Raw genomic sequence first — 24,616 nt, forward strand, 5'->3', positions numbered from 1 at the left:
TAGTATAATGCACTATAAAGTTTGTTTAATTTAATCCATAACAATAAAACAAGGCAAAAGTGAGCATGGCTCACATACCCCCGCTCAGTGCTTAACCCTTACTGAAGTAGGGCTAAAGGTTTTGCCCTTTTGGAACTAATAGAATTAATGGACATTAACTAATTAAGTATTGGGCACCCTGGATTTCTAACCCCCAAAAGGCACAACTAGACCACACTGTCAACCATCACACCAGATTTGAAGTTCCTAAGTTAAATTGTTTCAGAGTTCTGCTCTGCTTCCAAATAAAAGTGTGACACGTGAAGGGAGAGAAAGACGGACAGAGGGATGGACACGTGGAGTGCTATACCCCTGACTACATTATCACGGGGTATAATATCATAAAAAAAGATGACCTGTAAATGGTTCAATTTGGCTAAAATGCAAAATAATACATCTATCTCTGTAAAGATGGACTATTAACAAACCTTGGATTTCCCTGCAGGCACATCATAACATTTATTCTCATGTTGTAATGTAACTGTACAGTTTATTTGGATTAGCACGTTTACTGTTGAAGTCAGAATTTAATACATACTTATATATTATTCTGCAATTACCCGTAAAAGAAATGTGTGAGGGAACACTTGCCACTCAGCAGGCTGGTTGGGTTAATTATCTCTGAGCAGAGGCAGCTGTGGAGCCTTATTGTCCCTGATGAGGATCAGATGGTTGAAGCCGACAGTATATCTACTCCTGGTTGCAGTGCTTAAGTACTGACATATTGTCAGAGGGAGTGAGAGTGCTGTCCTGTTTTTGCTCAATCTGTATAGGGGTGTGTGAATCTGCAGAAGTACCATGTGAACCTATCTGTGGGATTTGCTCACCATTTAGCTTCTTCTCAGAACTGGAGTCTCTTAGAGTGTGTTAGGTCTGTGTGGCCTGCCTTCGCTGGTTCTTTTATTTCAGTTATGTTCTAGTCAGCTGCTCGGCAGCGGTGTTTTAGTTTTAGTCTTTTCAAGATATATTGAGTGTAGAGAGCCTTCCTTTTAGGCCCGTTTTCATTTGGTGTTTCCGCTCTCCCTTTAAGTCAGCCCCTGAGCACTGAAACCAGGGGTAGATATAGGCTTCAACCACCTGATCCTCATCAGGGACAATTAGGCTCCACAGCTGCCTCTCCTCAGAGATAATGAACCCAACCAGCCTGCTGAGAGACAAGTGACCCTCACAAAATGAGACTATTAATGTGTGAACTGGTGTGTTCTACATGTTTTCTTTACTGTACTATTCTTTCAATATCCCTTCAGATACAATTTTAGCAATTTGTCCAAGCCACAAAATATAAAGAAACATTTACAAACATTTTCTTTTAACCATTGTGCATCGGGGTTAAATATAAATAAATAATGCATTTTGGAGGGGTTTGAGTTTTTTTTGTTTGTTTTGCTTATATATATATATATATATATATATATACTTACTTAAGAAATCAATAATTTGGCACAAAAACGGTCCTCCAGAGTCCGACATCAGAACTGCGCCCATAGCAACGGTCTCTTATACATAGCAACGGTCTGCAATGAAGAAATTACAGACCGCAGAACGCCATGATTGACCAATCAGAATCGAGTGTTCAACACAGCCGTGTAATAAATTTGTATAAGCAACTATAGTTTGTTTCTGCTCACATGAGTGATTATGATCTGCTGTAAGTTCACATCACCTTACGACTAAGTCCACCAATGGGAAAACCTAACAAATACAAGTTATTTGTTTAATACTACAATAAAAGGCACAAAACCAGAGTTCCTTTGGTCCTGACAGGTCATGTATTCTTGTGAACACTGACAGTGACTCCAGCGTTTGTCTCAAGGCTGAGGTGAAGGCTTCTGTGTTGGAGGAGGAGGAGGCGCTCGACACTGAAACAGTACAGATGGAGGAGAGAGATGTATTGATTATCACTGATCCTGTCGGTTCAAAGATGATTTCTAAAATTATAATCAGCATTCACCAATCCGCATTTATCCATTTTGTCATTGAAGGCATGCTGTTATGCCCAAAATGATTCATAAATACAGAGAATATTCTTTTTTCAAAGGGCACATACTGGTCTTAGTCGACTGCTGGAGAAGTCTGGAGAATTGTGGCTGCTGCCTGCAGTCTCTGATGGGACAACAGACATTACCATCTTAACTTATAACACATTTCATGCAAGAAAAACTGACATTAGAATGGAAGCAGTTAAAGAGACAAAAACTCGGCTCAAGCTGGAGTAAAGTTTGACATCACTCACCTACTGTGTTGTCTGCGAACCTCGGAGGCAAGACCTGCTGTTTGTCCTCCTCACAGCTAGGGGGAGTAGCACTAAAGGCTGAACTACAGGCGGGTTTGGAAGGGATTGGGATGGAGGCGGAAAAGGGAGGCGTGGTTTGGGTCGGGAGAGGCTGGAAGAAAATAAATAAAAGAAGAGCGACAAAGTCAATCAGAAATGAAATAAACAGTAAAATGAGTTGGACAGATGTCAGAGAGTAACTGGGATAAAACTTTTATGATGATATTTGTAACATCATCTAGAAAATTAATGATTTACAGGATTATTCATGTAATGATCCACAGAATACAGTTTCACCTCCTCCTCCCGATCCTCCCCCTCCCCTTCATCATTGACGAGCTCTACCACCAACGACGGGAAGACCCCGATCCGTCCATTCAACTCTCCCTCCCAAAAACCATCATCCACCTGTAAAACAAAGCATTCACCTACATAATGTAGTGAGATACATACAATAACAACGTACTATATAAAATAACAGACCGTAGAACGCCGTTATTGACCAATCAGAATCGAGTATTCAACGAAGCCGTGTAATAATACACTAAAAATTATCATGGTTATAGCCAGAATACTGAAGTCAAGCTGAGACTGATGAAAGTGGAACTCAGTCTAAGTACAGCTATAGAGAGCCGAAGTGAATCCAGGTTCAGAACAGCTGAACCTGACAGGCCACTGTCGCTTGATAAGTCATTTTACGTCTTTCCAATTTACCGGAGCACAATGGGTTGTGTGATTTTGAAGTCTGCAAAGATTTGTTGTGTCCCTTGGGCAACAGAAGACTGCATTTCTCTGAGGCGTCAGCTCCTATGGTACAGTTAAAGGGGACCCACTATGCCTTTGTGCTTGTTCCCTTTACTTTAGTGTGTTATATAGTGTTTTATTACACGGCTGTGTTGAATACTCCATTCTGATTGGTCAATTACAAGGTTCAGTCTGTTATTTCTTTATAGCAGACCGTTGCTATGTATAACAGACCGTTGCTATGTTTGCAGTTCTGATGTTGGACTCTGGGGGACCGTTTTTGTGTCAAATTATTGATTTCTTCAGTAAGTAGCCGTGTAATAAGCGTCTGTCTGGGTTTCTTTCACAACAATGGCCGTCTCACTGTACATTATCCATTACTTGTGCATGTAAAAGGTCTGCAAAGTTACAAAGCCAAAAGTCCAGGCCAAAGGGAGTTACTCTCCTCCACAGAAACACTTCTCCTGAACTGCTTGAAACACCTTGCTTCAAGTCTCGCTTTTTATTCCGTATCGTGGTGATGTCACCAAGTAACACACTTTGCACAGTGGCTAGCTTGGCACGCCCTCAAACAAAGTTAGTTAGAGTGGAGCTGGAGTGGAGTCCAAAGAGTTGTGTTTGGTTGAACCAATCACAACAGAGTGGGTCAGCTGACCAATCAGAGCAGACGGGTTGGGGGGGGGCAGGAGCTCAAACAGAGCGTTTCAGACAGAGGGTGTAAAGAGGTGCTGCAGCACAGCCGATATGAGAAAAGTGAAGCATTTTTAGAACATTAAAGCATGTAAACATGTTCTAGTAGAAACCCCAAAAATACAAGTATGCACCTGAAAATAAGCATAATAGGTCGTCTCTAATACACACCTCTGCGTGTCGACAGCGAATCAGGTGAATTAGTGCCCCCTCCTGGAAGGACAGCTCCTCTGCACTCTGGGCCTGGTAGGAGTACAGAGCTCTGGCTACACCTGTCACAGGATTCAAGTCAAACTGGATTATTACCACACACACTCACATGACACAACGTCACCTTATTATCAATCATTTGTGCGCACACATTACATCGGATGTTCTCAAAGTTTTGATGACCGAGAGCCAATTTAGGGAGCCTCTATATGATAGAGGGCCGCACACATTTCACTTCCACATTAAACTGCAGAGTTATCCACTTAAACCACTAACTTTAGCTAACAGCGCTAGCATTGATTATAGAATGGGATTTCAGAGACACTCACGAGGTGCTACAGCGGTACTGTAAATAACATACACACACGACTGACCTCTGCTCCCTGCCCTCTCTTTATTTCCAGTGGATGAGGTGGAGCTGAAAGAACTGTCTAGCTGAGTGGAATCCTCTGCTGGTAGACACACATACTGCACATAACGCTCAGGGACATACCCCACCTGACCACACGAGTTACACACCTGGACAGAGACATGAACAGGTATATATATGGAGATACAGACGAGACTTTGGAAAACATGCTCGGTAAAGACAAGGATTGTTAACTCTTTAACGCATTCTTCAAAACCAAAAAAAAGGCTGATAACATCCTGATATGTCAACATGTCTCCACTTAGTTACATATTCCATATGTCTGGTTGATGCTTTGCGGTTCTCGCAACCTAACATGCTCAGTTGTAGTCTGTGTTGAGCGCAGGCCAAGTCGGCTAACAGTGGATGCCTCTCATCTCTCCCATTAATAAAGTTGTCTGCTAGCTGTATCGGCACGCTGAGCTCATCCCCACGAGGCGGGTAGTAAAGATTGGTCTTTGCGTCTGCAGGGCCTTGACCTAGTACTCTTAAGGGACTCTTAAAGTGTAACCTCGTAGGCCTACATATGAAATATGAAACGGAGTGGAGAGATAGTCTTGATATGATAGAGAATCTCTCCACTTTCCAGGCCGCTCTGAGACAGATTACGATCAAACTATCAGTGATTCTACACCAGCACAGGTGCCTTATGGGTAAACTGTAGGGTGTGGCTGGACAAGTCAGTGCGTATTAAAGAAGTATCGTACCCTGACAGCAGGGGATCATTCTATGGCGTTAAATTAGTATAAAAAAAACGGGCGCACAGAACAGTATCTGCGCGCGCACAGCACAGCATCCGTGAGCGGAAAAAGCATCCTCGCTCCACGTGCACAAATGCACTCCCGCGAGCGTGGGGCTGTGACGAGCGCTCGCTCGACCCTCTCTACACGCTCGCAACTGCTCAACTCGCTCGCTCCTCAAGTTGAGATTTTGGAGGCGGGAATGGAATAGACTGTGGCTGATGTGTCCACTCCTTTGATTGGTCACTTTCAACACCTTACAGTCTCTGACGGCGAAGGCAGAACATGGATGATTCATGAACACGTGACACCGTTGTCCAATCATAGAGCACAGAACACGTGACCATCCATTCCTCCAAATATCACAATGTTGTATCTGGGATACATCTGCTCGCGGGACTGCATTTGTGCACGTGGAGCAGAAATGCTCCCTCGCGAGGATGCTTCTTCGCTCACGGATACTGTTCTGTGCGCGCGCGGGTTTTGATACTAATAAAACACCATATCATTCCCCGTACATATGGAATATGTAACGGAATGGAGAGCTATAGTCTCTTTGCTCAGAGAACAAAGGTTATAATGTAACCAGACGTTACCTTCAGCCAGTCCTCCATGTCTCCATCCTCAATCACTTGAAGCTCCTCTCCTTCCATGATTGACAGCTCATCTGACTGGCCAGCCTGGACAGGAAGTAACATGCTTTTGTCATTATGAATTCTTCAAACATGATCTAACTGCAGTCCTATACACAGGATATAACTGTCCATTTACGTTATTGAATTACCTAGTTATCTGGACAATATATATTTAGACAGATCAAACTGCCATGCAGGATTTTAAAACTGCTAGCAGATGCTGATTTTGACTTCGTCCTCTTCCACCTAATTCATTTGTCAATGTGTAACACAGCGTTTCTCAACATTTTCTGGCCTGTTCACTTCACTTTACTTCCCCAAACAGCTCATGACCACAACGACTAAAGAGTTGTCAAGTTGTCATGTTGACATATTTGAGAATTGCTTGGTTTATTTCAAAAGCATGGAGGAAGTTCTGAATGGCACCATGTGAAGCCCTGACCCCAAGATTAGAAAAGGTTTTTTGTCATACTTTTGCAGGAAAAACTCTAAACCACCTCTAAAACTATACACGTGTACATTTCAGTGATCTCTACCTGATAGCTGTAGATAACTCTGCAGGCCGCAGGGTAAATACACACTCCAGATGCTGACACTGGATCTGCAAAGATATCTCCGTTCTCATCATCGTAGTCCTCAAAGTCAGTCAGCTCAAACTCATCCTCCTAAAAAAAAAAAACATCAGTGTGACATGAGGAGGTAAGATTTCTCACATGTACTTCTCAATATGGTTCATGCTCCAAATGTCACAGAGTCTCATTTATCCAACAATCATAATATTTCATGCCTCCATGACTTGCGTGTGTCTTCAGACTGGATCAGTTCTTGATAGATCAGACTTTTAAAGGATATGTCTGGTGGTGAAATTCTATGTTTCTTATTATCAACAAATCCCATTAACTAACAAGTATTAAGTGTGTATCCAATAGATACCATAGAGCCATAGACCTCCATTAAAAACAGTGAGCCTCATTTTGTCACTGGGTGACATGTTCCTTCATCGCCATGAACACACACACACACACACACTATAGTGTATTTTGACTCAACCCTACACACACCTTCCTGCTGCCACTAATACTCACTAGAGCACCAAATGTGGATTAATCCGCCGCTGAAAATAATCCCCAACATATGAACTATTTCCACCTGTTTGAGTGACACTTGATAAAAACTACAGTGACCAGCTGTTTTAGGACACTACTGTGCCTTTCTTAAAAAAAAATATGAAACTATATATTTGTGAACCATGTTTAAAGATTCATGTCTCCAGTAGGAACCAATGGGCTTGGGGCTGAAAGCCACAGACCGGCTACTTTTATGGACAATAATATAAATAGAGAATATTGACCAGGTCACCCGCTCCTTTTATAAATCACTGAATTGACAGACGATATTATATTATATATATATGGCCTGTTACTCAGAATATATGCTTTAATGTCCCTTACTGGCTTGAGAATCAAGAACAAGTTGACAGGCAGAGGAGCATTTTCCTTCTGAGCTCCTCATCTTAGCGGAGCCCCAGTGGGGAACTGATGGCCTAGCAATGTACAATATGTATGTACAGATGTGCATATTCATTTATGGAGATGGAGATAAGCCAACCGTGGAAAATGATGTGAAAAAGGTCCATGCAGGCCCTGATAAGCTCGACCTTGGACCACCGAGCTCTCCACTTTTTCACTAAGAAATTCAAGGAAGTTGGTTTTGTGTCTCTGTGTGTGTGTGTGTGTGTGTGTGTGTGTGCGTGTGCGTGCGTGTGTGTGTGTGTGTGTGTTCAGTGTGCACGTGTGTGTGCAGGTGTGTGTTTGTGTGTTTGGGTGACATCACAGCAGTGGTGACATCACAGCAGTGGTGACATCATCACTGCATGGTGACATCACCAGATGGAACACTGTGATGAATTAAAGGAGTGGTGACATCAGTTGTGACATCTTAAAGGAGCAGTGACATCATAAAGGAGTGACATTCAGGAGAGAGTCCCAGAATCACACAACTGTGGTTGAATCTGAAGACTCGATCAGACGAAACACATCGACTGAGAGAAGCAGTTGTCTCAAGAGAAAGAGGTATGAATTTTATGAATGCATTGCTTTAGATTAAACCTCCCAACATTATATGAAGCAGTTAAAATGAGCCTCAACATTTAAATGCAGCTTACATGTTAGTTAATAATAATTAGGGCTGCAACTAACGATTATTTTCACTCATCAGACTACCTACTGAGAGAAGCAGTGAATTTCGCTCCAAAAACCACGAAGCATCGACAAGAATTGACCGTAAATCATCATTATGGTATCATCAAGAACTTCCCAGCCAGAAGCCATCATGCCCGAGTTCAACGTCCGTCGCGTTGTTTCCAAGCTGCTCAACTCCTTCTTTAAGGGGATGACGGCGGATCAGTGGGGATTTTTGAAATCCGGCAGCCCTGACGACGCCACTATGACCATGATGGGAGAGTTGCTGTTGGACATCACAGCGGCCTTGACAAAAGCTTTCCTGAAATCTCTCGGGAGCAGGACCCTGGCGTCTGAGGACGACGTCCAAATCAATCTGGGCGACACAATCTCTCAGGGTTTTGCCGAAGCTCTGGGCGTCGACGTCTCGGTTCAGTGTCCGAGCTCCAAAAGCTTGACGACATTGATCTCTGAAGAGGTTTCGGAGAGCGTCCGAAGTGCCCTCTCCAGCCCCGAGGGCATAGTTCAGCGCCTCACTCCTCCCAGCAGACTCAACAGCATGATTCTGCATGCCTGCAAAATGTGCCAGGCGTTCATCGGCAAGATGAAGTCGGTGTTCTTGGCTCGACCGCGCAAGCAGAGGACCATCTGCGAACAATCAGATATGGAACCGGAACCCTCAGATGCCGAAGACCGCCATGCGGCAACGCCTTCATCGGACGTCGTGATTGAGATGAAAGACATCATGAATGTCACAATCATCATCAAGAAGCAGTTGAACGACATCACCGAACCTCTCTTGGTTGACGTGCCGGACTCCGAGTACACGCTGCTGCAGTCTCAAAACTCTCGGGAGATTGAAGACGTCGCGGAAGAAATTGCTCGGAGTATCGCCGAAGATGCTGTAAGAACGACTCCGTCGGCGCAGAAGAGCAAACGCTCCAAGAAAAACATCAAAAGCAAAATTAAGAAGCTTTTGGCAAAGTGCTTTGCCAAATCGTGCATCCATCGCATCGTGGCACAGATGAGGAAAAGATTCAACCGGGGCTCCAAAGTTCACAGCCGGGAGTCGGCAAAGTGTCTCACAAAGAAGATTAACGATCTGATGAAACAACCAGAAAACCGCGATCTTCTGGGACTCGGCGCTCCACTCATAAACATTCCCCCCGGTCGAGTCTTGGAGTTCACAAAGGTCCTAAGTGATATCCTCTACACACACATCCTACACGGGCCAGAGATCATCCCCGAGCCGGTGATACGTGCCAACATGCGCGCCGACTTGCAGCGGAAGGTGCTCGGTTTCCTGTGTCTGGCCAGATGGTGGCAGATCTTTCAGTCCGACGACCTCGTCGACAATATGAGACACGCCATACTGGGGACTAAGCCCAGGGCCAAGAAACCTTTGGCAATCGCTGCACCGCCTGCCCCGGTATCCGTGACGAAGAGTCGTGATGACTCTGCACGGCTAGCGCGGAACGAACAAAAGAAAAACTGCGTCGAGGTGCTCTTGGAGAGGCTGGTCACGCGGATCTTCAAGAAGGCAAAAGTGACCTGGACCCTTTCAAACGTCCATGACATCATCCAGCGCCTTTTTGAACAAACGTGGGCCGAAGTCGAGGGTCTCGATTTCGATTCCAGCCCAGAAACATTGGAAAACCTCGAAAAGGCAATTTACCAGGACCTGATTAAGACGTGGGGCAATGCGATGTGGGTGCTGGTGTCCTTGAAAGGGGGTAAACCGGCACTCGGAGACCGTATCGCCTCCGCCGTCAAAGGTCACCTGATGGCACCACCGAGACAGAGATGCTGCATGTGCAGGTTCTTCTCTTCTATGCTCACCGCCGTGACGAGGCGTTAAGGTGGTTTATGGGGTTTTCTCCGGGGGCTCCGGTTTATCCCACATATATATATTTTATATATATATATAAAAAACGTCTTCAATGTGTCATTCATCTTGAAGGAAAAATTGACTTTTTCCTTCTGAATGAATGCGAGGGCTTGAGCTCTCAGCGCCACCTCAGTAGTCAGTGTTGTCTACTGTTGTGTTACGCACGGGTTCGATCTGGGTGATCCAGTTCTCCCACAATCAGTGCATAATAACGAACATCTAATTAAATCAAATAAATAATAATATAAATAAATAATATGAATTCATTTCTGCTCATTTCTCTCATCATTTGCTGTAAATATTTAACTCAGACTGAAGTTCTGCTGATTCAGCGAATTTTTATAATGTACAAAAATAAAGTACAAAGAAAAGTGTGTTTTGCACACTCTCTTCCATCATATACACTAATCTTAATTATTGCTAATTTTAATGAGTTTACCTGCCTGACTGTAAACATGTAGAGAATTATTGTAAAGGAGAATCAGGTTTCTTGTCTGTATTAGCTCACACAGTCTGGAAATAGCTATTCATATTTAAAACCACACCTATTCCTGACCGATCAGAACTGTTGTAATTAAAGATCATTAAACCTTATTTATTATGTTTATATATTTATTTACTGACACCTTCACTGTAAGGTGTATCAAGACATATCACAATGATGGTGTATTGTTTTACTAGAAACATAAATGCACTCTTATTCAATGACAATAAATGAGGTTATTTTAAGGGGACGTGTGTTTTTAAGTGTAAAGATAACTCATACATTAGTTCATTCAATAAGCCTATAAATGTGGGGGACACCACGGCTGTCCACATTCTGCAGACAGGTTCAGGTGAGTTTACCAGGTCAACAAGTGACTGTGAGAGAGCTGGAAAGCATCTCCATCACTCAAGGTGGAGGGAGCACACACAGTGACGGTGTAAAGGTGGACAAAACAATCTAATACAGGAAGTGATTATGTTGATGTTGTGCTTTTATTTTATAATGAAGTTAGGGCCCAAACGAGACCTTAGTGTGTGTGTGCAGATGTGTGTATGTGTGTGTAGTGTGCACGTGTGCGTGCATGTTTGTGTGTGTGTGTGTGTGTGTGTGTGTGTGTGTGTGTGTGCATACTGAAAAGTCCTCAGTAGACTTCCTCTGTTCACTGAGGCGTCTCTCTCTCTCCAGCTCCTCCTCCGCCTGGTTCATGGCGTTGTGAAGCCACAGTTCAATTCCTGTAACGCTGTCTGACAACAGAGCCAGACGGGCTTCTGCTTTCACCCTGCTGAGCTGAGACAGGAAGAAAACAAGACACACACACACAGACAGCAGCTGTGCTTAACATTTTGATATGTCATATTAGCACTTGTCCAATACTACAGTATATAAACTTTTTACTTTCTTCCATTTTTCTGGTGAACTTCTATTCCAACTGTGTCCTCTCTGCTTTAAGGAAACATCACCACAGCTGAGCACTACAGTCTATATTTGCGTCAGATTTTAACTTGAATAAAAACTAAATTACTAAATGAGCATGGTTGCATTAAGCCTGGGGTTTTACCATAAAAAAAAACTACTCTTCTCAGTCTCATATCCAGATTGTAGCTGGATATGATTTAACCTGACAATACTTCTACTTCTATACTAAAACGAAAGCTGCAGTGACAGATTAGGAGCTGCAGTGACTGTGTAAATGTGGGAAATGCATTGTGGGGCGGCTCAGAGGGTAGAGCAGGTTGTCCACCAATCGGAAGGTCGGTGGTTCGATCGGAGTTGTGGCTAACTAACTCACATATTGGATTTTTTTTTTACCTTTGGTTAAAATAAGTACCTTGGCTTTCCTGACACTGTCCTGCACCTCTGCTATCTTCTGCTCCACACTGAGCCCCGTCTCCCCCGACAAGAGCTTCAACCGACTCTCTAACGTCTGCAGAGCCTGACACAGAAACATAGACAGAGATAAACAATGCATTCCTATTTTATGATCTGCTCAAAGAACATCAATCCAGAAATAATAATAATAATAATATTAACTTTTAGAAAAAGCTGTATTTATTTATTTAAGATAAGATCCTGAATATCAGAAAGACTGAGGGCCAGTGCTTCAAGCAGTCATTAGCTCAGGAGTATCTTGACTTTCCAACATTGAAGTCAGAGTCTCACCCTCTCTCCGTGGGTGACGATCTTGTAGTCTTTAGCAGCTTTTGTAGCCCATTTCTTGGCCTCCTTAACCAGACAGCCCTCTGCTTCTGAAGCACAGACCTCCTGTAGAGCCGACACCTGCACAAACCAGAGACAAGCATCCCTCTGTTCTTCATTCTCGTATACATCAGCAACATGTAACTCAATACAAACTCAATACAACAAACAGCCCTGAGTGAAGATGATCGGGTCACATTTTCAAAGACACAGGTGTTGTTACACTGACATGCATTGTATTATATGGTTATAGTATAAATGTTATTATGTCCACTAAATATTTAGATCCTGGATTCCACAGATGTATAGTTGCTTGTGAGGAAGTAACTAACACAATATGTCCCTTATGTAAGAGCATGGCTCAACCCTGCAATAACATCTCGTCTTTCAGGTCTCTCTGAATTTTTTCACAAGCTACATTATTATTAATTCAGGAACAAAATAGCAGTTGTACGGTCAAACAGAAACTAAAATAACCACTGGATTTCTGATTAAACAGGTGACAATGACTGATCAATCATCATACTGTATGCTGATTTTATCAACACAGAGCAATTGATTCTTACTTGTTTTATATTTACTCTGAAACATCGAAGTCAGCACGATGATGATAAATGGACTTGGACTTATATAGCGCTTTTCTAGTCTTCCGACCACTCAAAGCGCTTTACACTACATGTCAGCATTCACCCATTCACACACACATTCATACACTGATGGCAGAGGCTACTAAGATGCCAACTTTGCCCATCAGGATCTAATCTAAATACTCATTCACCCCACCGAATTTGAAGTTAAGTGTCTTGCTCAAGGACACATCGACCTGTGACCTGAAGCAACCAGGGACCGAACCACCGACCATCCGATTGGTGGACAACCTGCTCTACCCTCTGAGCCACAGCTGCCCACATGATAAAATCTGCTCCACCAAACAGCAATGGTTTGCAGACAGTTATAAAAATCAATAAAACTTCCACCCCAAAGGCAACCTGCTACCTACCTGTATATATCTATATACAGTATATATCTATCTCCCCATCTATAATGAGGACCTAGCAAACACTTATCACAGAGAGTGCTGGATTGCTTACTGGGCAAAGCGGGGAACTACCCCATGTTCACAGAAAACCCCTGGTCCATAGGCATTATTGTTTTTTTATATGTTGATTAATTGGTTTATTGATTAGGCTCTGTCTAGTAAAGAGGCCCTGTGTGTAAATGTGGTAGTAATACCTTTAATAGCTCAGTTTATATTGGACTTATACGATGCATATACCCAAACAAATGTGTATTTAATCTGTACAGTCAAACACGCACACACACACACACGTATTTATTGTTTTGACTTAATGATGAACATTCCTGTGAATTTGTCCTTTAGTGTTTGTTACTGACTTTATAATATTAAGATATTACAATATTACAACACATGGAAACAAACCTTGTCACGTGGAGCCGGCTGGAAGCTGAATACAGGTGTTTTGCTGAAGGAAACGGATTCTTGAATAAACTGCAGAACATTTCTCTCTCTGGTCACCTGACGGTACAGCAACCAATCAATGTTAACCAGGAGCAAACAGATCCTATCATTTTCAAGACCACCAAATCAGCACGCCTCCATGCATGGTAATGCAGGAACAGTTTGGGTGTGGGTGAACACAATCCCAGTGTTTTCATCTGTAACCGTTGTAACATCACAAAAATAAAGACCTTTGTGTTAAAATGCTTTCTACCCACTCAACGTATGAGGTGACCTTCCACAGATTTCACTCAGTTGCTACATTAGTTCAGACATTTTGTGTATATGTGTTGAATTTCCTTCTGTAAACTTCTGTTCCTTGTAAAACTACAGTAGAACCTCAGTAAGCCTTTTAGCTATCGCCTCCTCTCTTTTCCCTGAACATTCAAAACACGTATCTCTCTGCTACTGTCTTCCAACTTTTCTTGCATCTCCCTTTGTCCTTACTTTCAAACATGCTCTTATTTTGACCTTTTTGCCCATATTTAATTTGTTTCTTCATTTCTACCTTTCCCCGTTCCTGTTTCCTCCCCGTCTGCCAACCTCCCTGTAACCCCTCCACCCCCATCTTTTCAAGAGACAAGGTGAGAAATGCCTTCTGTCTGGTTTCTCAGAAGCCACCGTGGGATACTCTGCATGGATAAAACTCAACAAAGTCCACAAAAGGTTTGGAAAGATATTGAAATAAACTCTGATACCTTTGAATCGAGAACTTCCAATATGACTGTCAGCAGTTTGTGTTATTGATCTGGTGGTTACGATAACTCCACTCCACATACCTTAGCAACACTCTCCCATATTGTGCCGTACTGTTTGTGTGTGGCCAGACAGGTGTCCATCTCTGTCCCACACAGCAGGGTAAAATGTCTTCTCAAATCATCATAAACATCACCGTCCATTTGCTGATGAGAGAGATGAGAGTACAGGTGTCAGTTTTCATTATTTCAAATTGTTTTACCACCATTTTCAAAAGCTTTTATCCAATAATGCATGACCGGAATATAATTGGAGGCCCCTATTGAACCCCCAACCCCTTATTCCCTGATCTACAGTCCTCAGTGCATTATGTTCATTATCTATATACAAACAGCAGACTATACACTGACCAGCCAGAACATTATGATCACTGACAGGTGAAGTGAATAACATTGACTATCTCGTTACAATGGCACCTGGCAGTGGGGGGGATATATTAGGCAGCAAGTGAACATTTGGAACTTTGAACTTTGTGTTGGAAGCAGAAAAAATGGGCCAGCGTAAAGAGGATTTGAGCGACTTTGACAAGAGCCAAATTGTGATGGCTAGACGAGCAGGTTCCCGGTCTGCAGTGGTCAGGACCGACCAAAAGTGGTCCAAGGAAGGAAAACCGGTGAACTGGCGACAGGGTCAGACCTAAGGCTCATTGATGCACGTGGGGAGCGAAGGTTGGCCGGTGTTGTCCGATCCAATAGAAGAGCTACTGGAGCTCAAATTGCTGAAAAGTTAATGCTGGTTCTGATAGAAAGGTGTCAGAACACAGTGCATCGCAGTTTGTTGCGTATGGGGCTGCGTAGCCACAGACCGGTCAGGGTGCCCATGCTGACCCGTGTCCACAGCCAAAAGCGCCTACAATAAGCATCAGAACTGGACCACGGAGCAATGGAAGAAGGTGGCCTGGTCTGATGAATCACGTTTTCTTTTACATAATGTGAATGGCGACGAGTTCGAGGTGTTGACTCGGCCTCCAAATTCTCCAGATCTCAATCCAATCGAGCATCTGTGGGATGTGCTGGACAAACAAGTTACATCCACGGAGGCCCCACGTCGCAACTTACAAGACTTAAAGGATCTGCTATTGACAGCTTGGTGCCAGATACCACAGCATGTCTTCAGAGGTCTAGTGGAGTCCATGCCTCCACCGGTCAGGGCTGTTTTGGCGGCAAAAGGGGGACCTATCAATATTAGGCAGGTGGTCATAATGTTATGGCTGATCGGTGTATATGACCGTTCTATTTAACGTTGTGAAACAGCACAACTTGGTTAGGTTTAGGAAAAGATGGTGTGGGTTAAAATAAGTGTTTATTACGACGTACGTGACATAGTTACTTTAGTGCTTACTAACTTACGTACATAACTGAAAATAACTTATAACGTGTTGACTTTTGATTTTGGGACACGTATAGCGGACTCCTGGGTCTAAGTCCTAGGTTTGTTTGACCCATCCATCCACCGAACCTCCTCCCTACGCTGACTTTATCGGTTTTTGTACTACGTCACTTGACTTCCTCCTTTGCTCCCGTCATAATTACTTTGGCCACTAGAGGTCGCCGCCTAACAACAATCATGAATATGGGTCATAAAAAGCTGCTTGCACAGGCGACCAATAGGGACATTTTTGTGGTGAGGGCAGCTTGGGTTAAGACAATGTATATTGTCCTGTTTTGGTTAGTTCACACAGAATGGTGGTGTGTCTGCTATTTTTACTGTATGTTCTATAGTGTTGTTTCTATTGTCTGTAAAACATTTCGGAGAAGATTCTCCAAAGATGCCATGATCTCAACTATCAGGGTTAATACAGGTTACATTTTAGTTCAGCCTTTAGTTAGTGGGTGACAGCTAAAATTGAACATCAAGAAGGAAGACATGCTGACAGCTATTTGATTTTTTGCAACAGAAATGTACAGATTGAGAGAATAAGGAGAGTCGGCTGTGTGCACACTGTGCAGAGCAAACTCAACACACCATCATTCTGTTAGATGTCAGGAAATGATGTGGTTAGCGTTTTATCAGATCTCACTACTCAAACTGCTTTTAGCTTCCTTTTCTCCAGTTTCTATGTGCCAAGTTATCAATGTGTGTGTGTGTGTGTGTGTGTGTGTGTGTGTGTGTGTGTGTGTTTTACCTCCATAATATGTGGTAAGTCATTAGTGTAGTAGTGTTGGTGATGGCCGTTGACAGCTGATAATGCCAGCAGATACTCATTACGAACTTCAGTCAAACGGTCGTCACACTCTCTCAACCTGGCGCTGAGCTGTACACACAACATTATATTTTTTAGTTCAAGTGAAACATGCAACAAACATCCCAGACTTTACCATGAAAAAGGGAACAAATAGAGAATAGACCACTGTAAACCACTAAAACTAAATCTCTTTAAATCTTACAGTGGGATAATAACACTAATGTGAAAAAAAATGTGTGAATGCAGTGTAATAAGCTGCCACATAATTGAAACATATCTGGCGGCTATTACAGCAAATGTAGCCTCTTTTAGCTTATTGTTTTGTCCTAAAGGCCTGGACCAGCCTTATCTCTCAAAAATATGTGACATGACTATATGCCCTTTTAACAGCACATTACAATGAAACAATGCCAATGGAAAGTCCATTAGGATCCTTTGTGGTGGTGGACACACAACTCCCCAGGTTCAACAGAAATATGTTTTAATCAAAGTATAGGGAAGAGGTAGAGGTAGGTTTTATGAGACAGTTATGAGATAGGAGTCAATGGCACAAATACGTCTTTTGAAAAAACTGAAATTATTGTCCCAATAGCAAACGAGCTAAAAAGTTTGCTGACAATTGGCAATAACGAAATGATGAGCAATGGCAGATAAAATGCAGAGCGCTATTGTGACTGAGCTAACAGTAAACTCGCAGCTACAGCAGATATACCGGTATTGACGATAACCGTGATGTTCAAAAATGAAATATTGATATCATGCCATATGTTGAGTTCATGTCACGTGAGACGGGAGGGTATTACTGTAATTTCCATTTCACATGACGGTGGAAATACTCAAACATCAGATTTAAGGGGACAAACAGGACAAAATGGTCTTTGCAAATGACATGATTTTCTTACTTTGGTCTGCGTCGGTAGCTCATTTCTGTTATGTAGGAACTACATACACGATCTAACATAGTTCATTTCAGATTCATACCTTGGTGGTCATCTTGTGTAGTCCTGATTTAAAGTGGAAGAGCCCATGCTCACTCTTTCTGGCTCTGGAAGACAGTTAAAACATATAAGACATAAATAAAATAACATACAATTAACCTCTCTAGCTTATTCAGAATGTACAGTAAAGGCATCAAATATGATGTCTTTATTTGTTTCTGTTCACACACACTTTTAGAAATGTTTTGAAAAGTTTCACACCAAGCACAAATTTTCCTCCCAAAAAATTGGCACGGAAATTTACAAAAATAAAGTTGTGGGTTCTTATGAATGTTTGCACACACCTGCGGAACCTTTGTGCTGCGGCAAAAAATATTCGGACAGACCTCGATTTCAGCGGATTTACGCCTGCGGAAATATACTGTATGTTTGACCAATGAAATCCTTTGTTCCAAGTGATGTCGTACCTCTATAGCTCCAGGTAGCTTGCTGCCAAAATGGAGGAACGTCTTATCAATTTAGTTTCTCAACACCCGGTGTTGTACGTGAAACAACGCGACGGCTACCTAATAAAGGACAATATATGGCCTGAGATGGTAATGTAGCTGTTAATGTTATATGTTGGTCAATGGTCACAGGAACACAACAGCTAGTGTTTGGGGTCTGATTTCTTTATGTACAGTGTAATTGTGGAATGGACACAGGCACTATACAAAATAAGGGATTTTTGTTTTTTGTGATGAAAATGGAACACGGCAATGCGGATAATTTGAACTGGACCGGGTGTGCATAGTTGTCGTGGGAATATTTGAATGCAGATTTTCTGTATTCCCACACACCGCATTTTAGCATCGCACTGGTGACTTTTGGGCTTGACATTTTACAGAATTTACTGTATATCTCTAATGTATGGCTTGAGATCTACAGACCTCTTTAACGCTCCCCTTTTTCAGCAGACAGACAGCACCGGCTCACATATTGCTTGTGTGTACAAAACGGAAGTTGCCTCTTCTTAAATGAAGCTCTACTGATCTTTTTCATGGGTTAGTATCATCACACAGCAACCTGGTCTGTGCATCAGCAGCTTTCTCTCTGGCCACACCGGCGATGTGACTGAGTTGGTGGTAGCTCTTCTTGATCCTGTGCAGCTCCCGCAGAGCATCCACCACCTCCCCCTGCACCCTCTGGAGCTGCTCCAGGCCCTAACACGCACACGCACACGCACACGCACACACACACACACACACACACACACACACACACGCACACACACACACACACACACACACACACACACACACACACAATGATGATAAAACATCCAATGAGCTCCTAAGTGTTGAGCATTGTGTGTGTATACTGTGTGCAGCTCTCTCACTTTCTTAGCTCGGACGTCCTTTGCATTGCGAAGACTTGTGGAGGCTTGTCCAATCAGTCGCCGGTATCCCTCTGCAGCGGCTAGTCGTGATGCGGCAGACTGAGCTGTAGCATCTACCACTGACCGCCACACACCAAACACACTCCTGAAAACAAACACACACACACACACCAATGGACTGACAATCACTGATTAAGTGTACTTTACACTTCTTCTCTCTAAAAGCTAACAGTGCACATCTAAGTACCTTTCTGTAAATATGTTTGAAACTGATCATAATCAACATAATACTAATTCTAATATGTGCCATAAAGACAGACCCCTGTATTATATTCCTAGTATATTATAATGTAAATAGCCACAATGCACATTTGGACATATTCTTGCTCATAATCTATGTATACTTCAATTTGTACACCTGATAATGTGAACCATGCATTTGCTAAATTTGTCAAGGAAGAGGCCCTTGCTCCAACTCAATTACTAAAAGACAAATCAGACATATTTAATGATGATCCATCTAATATAACTTCTGTTTGTTCTCTTTATACAGTAAGTAGCCTGGTTGCGGTCTCTCTCAAACGGCGCATCTCTGATGTAGTCTACAGATTAAGAGGTGTGACACTGACATGTGCTACACTGCCTGTCTCACGCTTTATAACTCCTGTCGATGGCTGAATTTGAGGAGGTTATAGGAAAACAATAAACCCTGCCTGTGTAGTCCTGATATGGCACACACAGCACAGGACACAAAACTGGCGTGAACTGCTGCATCTCATGGCCTTTCCATGAGATCGGGTTGTGCTTTGAGTTAGCTAAGTAGGGCCCTGTTTGCCCTCCTATGGTCCTGACCTCATGAGGAACGTCTTTATTTTTGTTAGTAGTCTTCTAAAGATTTGGCTATGACCATCCTGCTGTAGTTTTGACCTGCAACAAGGATAAATATTGAAGTCATGCATCTATGTTCAGTTATTTGTCTTGCGCTATAGCTTTTTAAACACAACCTTCTCTACTGTTTATGTCCTAAGTAAGATGACATTGCAGATGTTCAAGAATGTCCTCCAAGGTGTCCAAAAAACTCAGTGTCATGGAGTTAGACACTGTCATGCATTATCACCTTAAAGCAACATGTTGTATTTGCTTAAACAATTATGTAATCTCAACATCAACCATTGTTCTTAGCAAACCTATTAAATCAATACTAAGTGTACATTGGCTAACGCAACTTTTCGTATTTAATGAAAATGACATCAGAGCAGCCAGAAATACCCGTCTAGTGGTTGCTGATGAGAAGGCTGTGTACAGTTATGTGTGTGTGTGTGTGTGTGTGTGTGTGTGTGTGTAGTTACCCAGAAGTGATAGCATCTGTATTTCCTCTCTGCCAGTCTCTTTTCTGGTACTGGACAGCTAACCTCTGAAGAGCCTGAAGATGCACAGATCACAACCCCAAGAAAATTGTAGTACAGTGGAAGGAAGTGGAGACGCGTCCTCCATCCTTATATGCAGTCTAAGATTACATCCAACATCTTGCAAGGTCTCATGATGGAGAATATTTGGTTTTCATGTTATTTCATTCTGACCTCTTTGTCTCTAAACTGGCATTAAGCTGTCTGCATCGTTTTTGTTTTCTATTTGTATTATCTGTTACTTCTTTGACTTGCTATTGTTTGCCTTGTTGACTTTGCCTTAATATGATGTTAACAGATTTTTGTAGCCACACACCATTATCAGATCAAAATTTCATTATCATTCAATATTTTGTTTCATGACCAAATACCAAAACCAGACATTTCCACTAGTCCAAATGAGTTAATTAGCATTTAGCTCAAATCACAAAGGTGCCAAAGTCCAGCCTCACAGAATGGCTAGCGTGGCTGTAGACTTGCTTAAAAGTACCTCCCAATTTGTCTTATATATATTCCTCTTTTGGCACTGGGTAGATCTGTCTGCTTGTAACAAACAACAAAAATGAAATGTGAAATTAGTGATACCAGTATTTCAATGCAAAGGATTTCAAGTGTCAGACATTTTCATGAATCAGTTAGTTCAATGAAATGATTTGTAAGTATTAGTGTGGACTGGACACACACACACACACAGATGATCACACATATATGACACATTCTCCACCATGGTGCAAACAACGCATGCCCGTGACCCAGTCTCCTTTCTATAGGCCTTGCGGCCAACCAGGAAGTTAGCATCGCCCTGGTTCCATAGTGCTGAGCAGCGCGCCGTTTTGAGCTGAACTTTTGCCAGACGCCATGTTTCTATCTATTCCTGTCACTCGCTTTGGAAGCGCCGCAATGGACGAGGAACGGCTGATTGGTGAAGTTGAAATGAGGAGTTATCCGTATGATATCTTCCTCATTTCACTACAAACACCTAAATAAGGTGACAGCAGGCTGGAGGTAGATCAGCTGAAAGTTTACTGAGGCTACTGCTGGCTGTGTTGTTTGTCATTTTCAGTAAATATCGCAGTACAAAACCTGTGTTTTCTGTTTAAAAAACACAAACTTCAGAAGATAGCAAGTACTACTCACCCATCTTTAAAGTAGTTACATCTCTAGTCTGATCTGGAGCTCACAGCTGATGCCATGTGGTTTGTTTACATGGCGTAACAGAAGTGCATATTTAACTGTGTGTGGACAGAGTGTCCGATATTATTAGGCTATAAGTAAATAAAAAGACCACAAAACTATCTATCTATTTCTTATTCTGTCAATATGAAGACACAAAAATGTCGATTAGTTCTGCGTTATTATAAAAAAAATATATATGCAATTCTAGAGGGTTCAGTGAGCCCCCTGAAACAACGCAAACTGCGCCTGTGCCTGGTTCCCTCCACAAAAACCAATGGAATTCTTCCAATGGGTTTTGGATTATTGCAAACACACGGTTATGATACTTATATCACATTTTGTTCAGCAAGATAATCTTCACAAAAGAACACCGCTTTACAATTTTAGAAGCGTGAATGCAATCGTCATGAGCGTGAGTATACACAACAAGGCTGTAAAGGCGGACTAGTCGGCATGAAGACGTTTAATGTGCCCGACAAGCTCTGTAGTCTCATTTAGCCACTTGTTTGCAACCGTCTTTTTAATGACACGTAAAAGCTTCAAAATTCCCCACTGGGATATTTACTGATGGATTTTATTTTGTAGAACAAAATGTTAAAATGTCTCTTAAAATGGCTTGTGTTAACCACAGACCTTATTTCAGGCATCTAAGGCCCTGTTCAGACCTGGTATTAACATGCGTCCTCAGTGATCGGATCACAAGTGGACAGCTCTATAAGTACAGGTGTGAACGCACTCAAGACGCATTGAGATCTGATCTTTCAGACCACATTCAGAGGTGGTCTGGGCCACATATGACCACATTCTTTTAGTAGTGTGTACGCAAATGTGTCCTGGGCCACATTAAGGATTGCCCACTCTACTGATGTCTTACTTGTGTTGTTTTTCTAGCTCGACATTATCGGTCTTTTCCACTGATGCCTGCAAACCCTCAAGCAACTTCAGCCTGACCACGCCACTCGCCCTCATCCACCTGTCATGCCTATAGTCTGCCATCCACCATCGCCCCTCCATTCTCTGTTGTCCTACAATGAAATCTTCTTAAACTTGACCCATACCTCTGTGTCAGTGTCCTGCGCTTCGGTCCACCGAGTGACTTCACAACACAAATCCAAATCAGTCCCTATCTAGGAAGGCATCTGTGTTGAAACATACCGACACACACATGCTGCACACACAGAGTCACAAGAGGCGGCAAACAACAACAACACAGCACTCAGGTACTGATATGGGACCTCAAATCAATAAATGATGAGCATTTCCAGTAAAAAACAAAATGAAAAGTTCCAGTAAAAGGACTAATAGTGGACTGGAATAGCTTATGTGTACTCACCTGACCGTACTCTTTCTCTATAGCTGCTCGCTGCTTACTGAAGGTCCTTGGGGAAGACAGATTAACACAACACAGGACAACACAACATCAACAGACATGTAATTTAACATGCTTTCACTCTCCGCTTCTGTATTGATCTCTCTGCCTATCACCCTCTGTCTCATTGAATGGGAGGATTTCATGCAGATATCCACAGTCTGGTGAGAACTGTACCTGATCTCCTCCAGCAGTTCAGTGTCCTGATGTTGTTTGGTCTGCAATTTGCTGAGCTGCTCTGAGAACACCAGTTTCACCTGCTGGCTCTCCTTTACCTGCACACACGCATGCACGCACACACACACACACACACACACACACACACACACACACACACACACACACACACACACACAAGGGAGCATTTCATCAATGTTATATTATTATATTATATTATTGTAACAGTCACTTTATTGCACTACACTTTACACCACATTTACCAGCTGTAACATTATAGTGATGGACATATTAATGCATCAATAATTCATAAATGTATATATATAATATATACACCGATCAGCCATAACATTATGACCACCTGCTTAATATTGAGTAGGTCCCCCTTTTGCCGCCAAAACAGCCCTGACCCGTCGATGCATGGACTCCACTAGACCTCTGAAGGTATGCTGTGGTATCTGGCACCAAGCCGTCAGTAGCAGATCCTTTAAGTCCTGTAAGTTGCGAGGTGGGGCCTCCATGGATCGGACTTGTTTGTCCAGCACATCCAACAGATGCTCCATTGGATTGAGATCTGGAGAATTTGGAGGCCGAGTCAACATCTCGAACTTGTTGCCATCCACATGATGTAAAAGAAAACATGATTCATCAGACCGGGCCAGCTTCTGCCATTGCTCTATGGTCCAGTTCTGATGCTCACATGCCCATTGTAGGCGCTTTTGGCGGTAGACACGGGTCAGCATGGGCACCCTGACAGGTCTGCGGCTACGCAGCCCCATACGCAACAAACTGCGATGCACTGTGTGTTCTGACACCTTTATATCAGAACCAGCATTAACTTTTTCAGCAATTTGAGCTGCAGTAGCTCTTCTATTGGATCAGACAACACGGGCCAGCCTTCGCTCGCCACGTGCATCAATGAGCCTCGGGTCTGACCCTGTCGCCGGTTCACCGGTTTTCCTTCCTTGGACCACTTTTGGTAGGTCCTGACCACTGCAGACCGGGAACATCCCACAAGAGATGCAGTTCTGGAGATGCTCTGATCCAGTCATCTAGCCATCACAACTTGGCCCTTGTCAAAGTCGCTCACATCGTTACGCTGGCCCATTTTTTCTTCTTCCAACACAAAGTTCAAAGTTCAAAATGTTCACTTGCTGTCTAATATATCCCACTTACTGCCAGGTGCCATTGTAACGAGATAATCAATGTTATTCACTTCACCTGTCGGTGGTCATAATGTTACGGCTGATCAGTGGTGTGTATATATATATATATACAAACAGTGTATATATATAATTCTGAAATAAGCCATTCTGCATAATGACTGCTTTACTTGGTACTTTAAGTATATCTTGATGCTGGTAGTAAAATATAAAATGACGTAGACTTTATTTATTATATTTTATTATTTTAGATTTCATCATTTTAATTTACATCCGTAATGTAACAAACTTATTTGAACCCAAACCATGTTTTACTAAACCTATACCCAAGGACTTTTGTTGCCTAAATGTAAACATGGAATTTTGTTTTGTTTCAATTTACAACATTAATCACATGTTTAAAATTGCGACCGTAATCCGGGAGAAAATACGCTTCCTTTGAAACATAATTGAGAATGCAGTGTAGTTGTATGGGAACGTCATTTTGTAGGAGACTTTGTAGGGTTGAACCTGAACACCTGGCTCGGATGTAGTCTTCATTTAGGTAATAGATAGTTGTA

The 24,616-nt window shown here is 42.5% G+C and overlaps 1 protein-coding gene across 4 annotated transcripts in view; it reads right to left on the reverse strand.

Moving 5' to 3' along the window:
* Positions 1-24,616, reverse strand: part of LOC141774986 (F-BAR and double SH3 domains protein 1-like) — a 43,348-nt gene continuing 18,732 nt past the window's right edge. For 3 of the 4 annotated variants that reach the window (XM_074647862.1, XM_074647863.1, XM_074647864.1), the window contains 20 exons: positions 22,894-22,991; positions 22,681-22,726; positions 20,115-20,188; positions 18,766-18,910; positions 18,453-18,589; positions 17,431-17,494; positions 16,390-16,518; positions 14,288-14,410; positions 13,431-13,526; positions 11,954-12,070; positions 11,622-11,726; positions 10,925-11,080; positions 6,276-6,404; positions 5,701-5,784; positions 4,330-4,474; positions 3,917-4,017; positions 2,609-2,719; positions 2,273-2,423; positions 2,087-2,142; positions 1-1,898 (listed from right to left, as the gene is read on the reverse strand). In XM_074647862.1, coding sequence (XP_074503963.1) covers positions 1,848-1,898; positions 2,087-2,142; positions 2,273-2,423; positions 2,609-2,719; positions 3,917-4,017; positions 4,330-4,474; positions 5,701-5,784; positions 6,276-6,404; positions 10,925-11,080; positions 11,622-11,726; positions 11,954-12,070; positions 13,431-13,526; positions 14,288-14,410; positions 16,390-16,518; positions 17,431-17,494; positions 18,453-18,589; positions 18,766-18,910; positions 20,115-20,188; positions 22,681-22,726; positions 22,894-22,991 — 2,118 coding nt within the window. In that variant the 3' untranslated portion in view covers positions 1-1,847. The remainder of the gene's footprint in view (positions 1,899-2,086; positions 2,143-2,272; positions 2,424-2,608; positions 2,720-3,916; positions 4,018-4,329; positions 4,475-5,700; positions 5,785-6,275; positions 6,405-10,924; positions 11,081-11,621; positions 11,727-11,953; positions 12,071-13,430; positions 13,527-14,287; positions 14,411-16,389; positions 16,519-17,430; positions 17,495-18,452; positions 18,590-18,765; positions 18,911-20,114; positions 20,189-22,680; positions 22,727-22,893; positions 22,992-24,616) is intronic. The other variant, XM_074647865.1, reaches the window with a different exon arrangement.

Source organism: Sebastes fasciatus, chromosome 10, assembly GCF_043250625.1.
Source record: "Sebastes fasciatus isolate fSebFas1 chromosome 10, fSebFas1.pri, whole genome shotgun sequence".
NCBI classification, from domain to species: Eukaryota; Metazoa; Chordata; class Actinopteri; order Perciformes; family Sebastidae; genus Sebastes; species Sebastes fasciatus.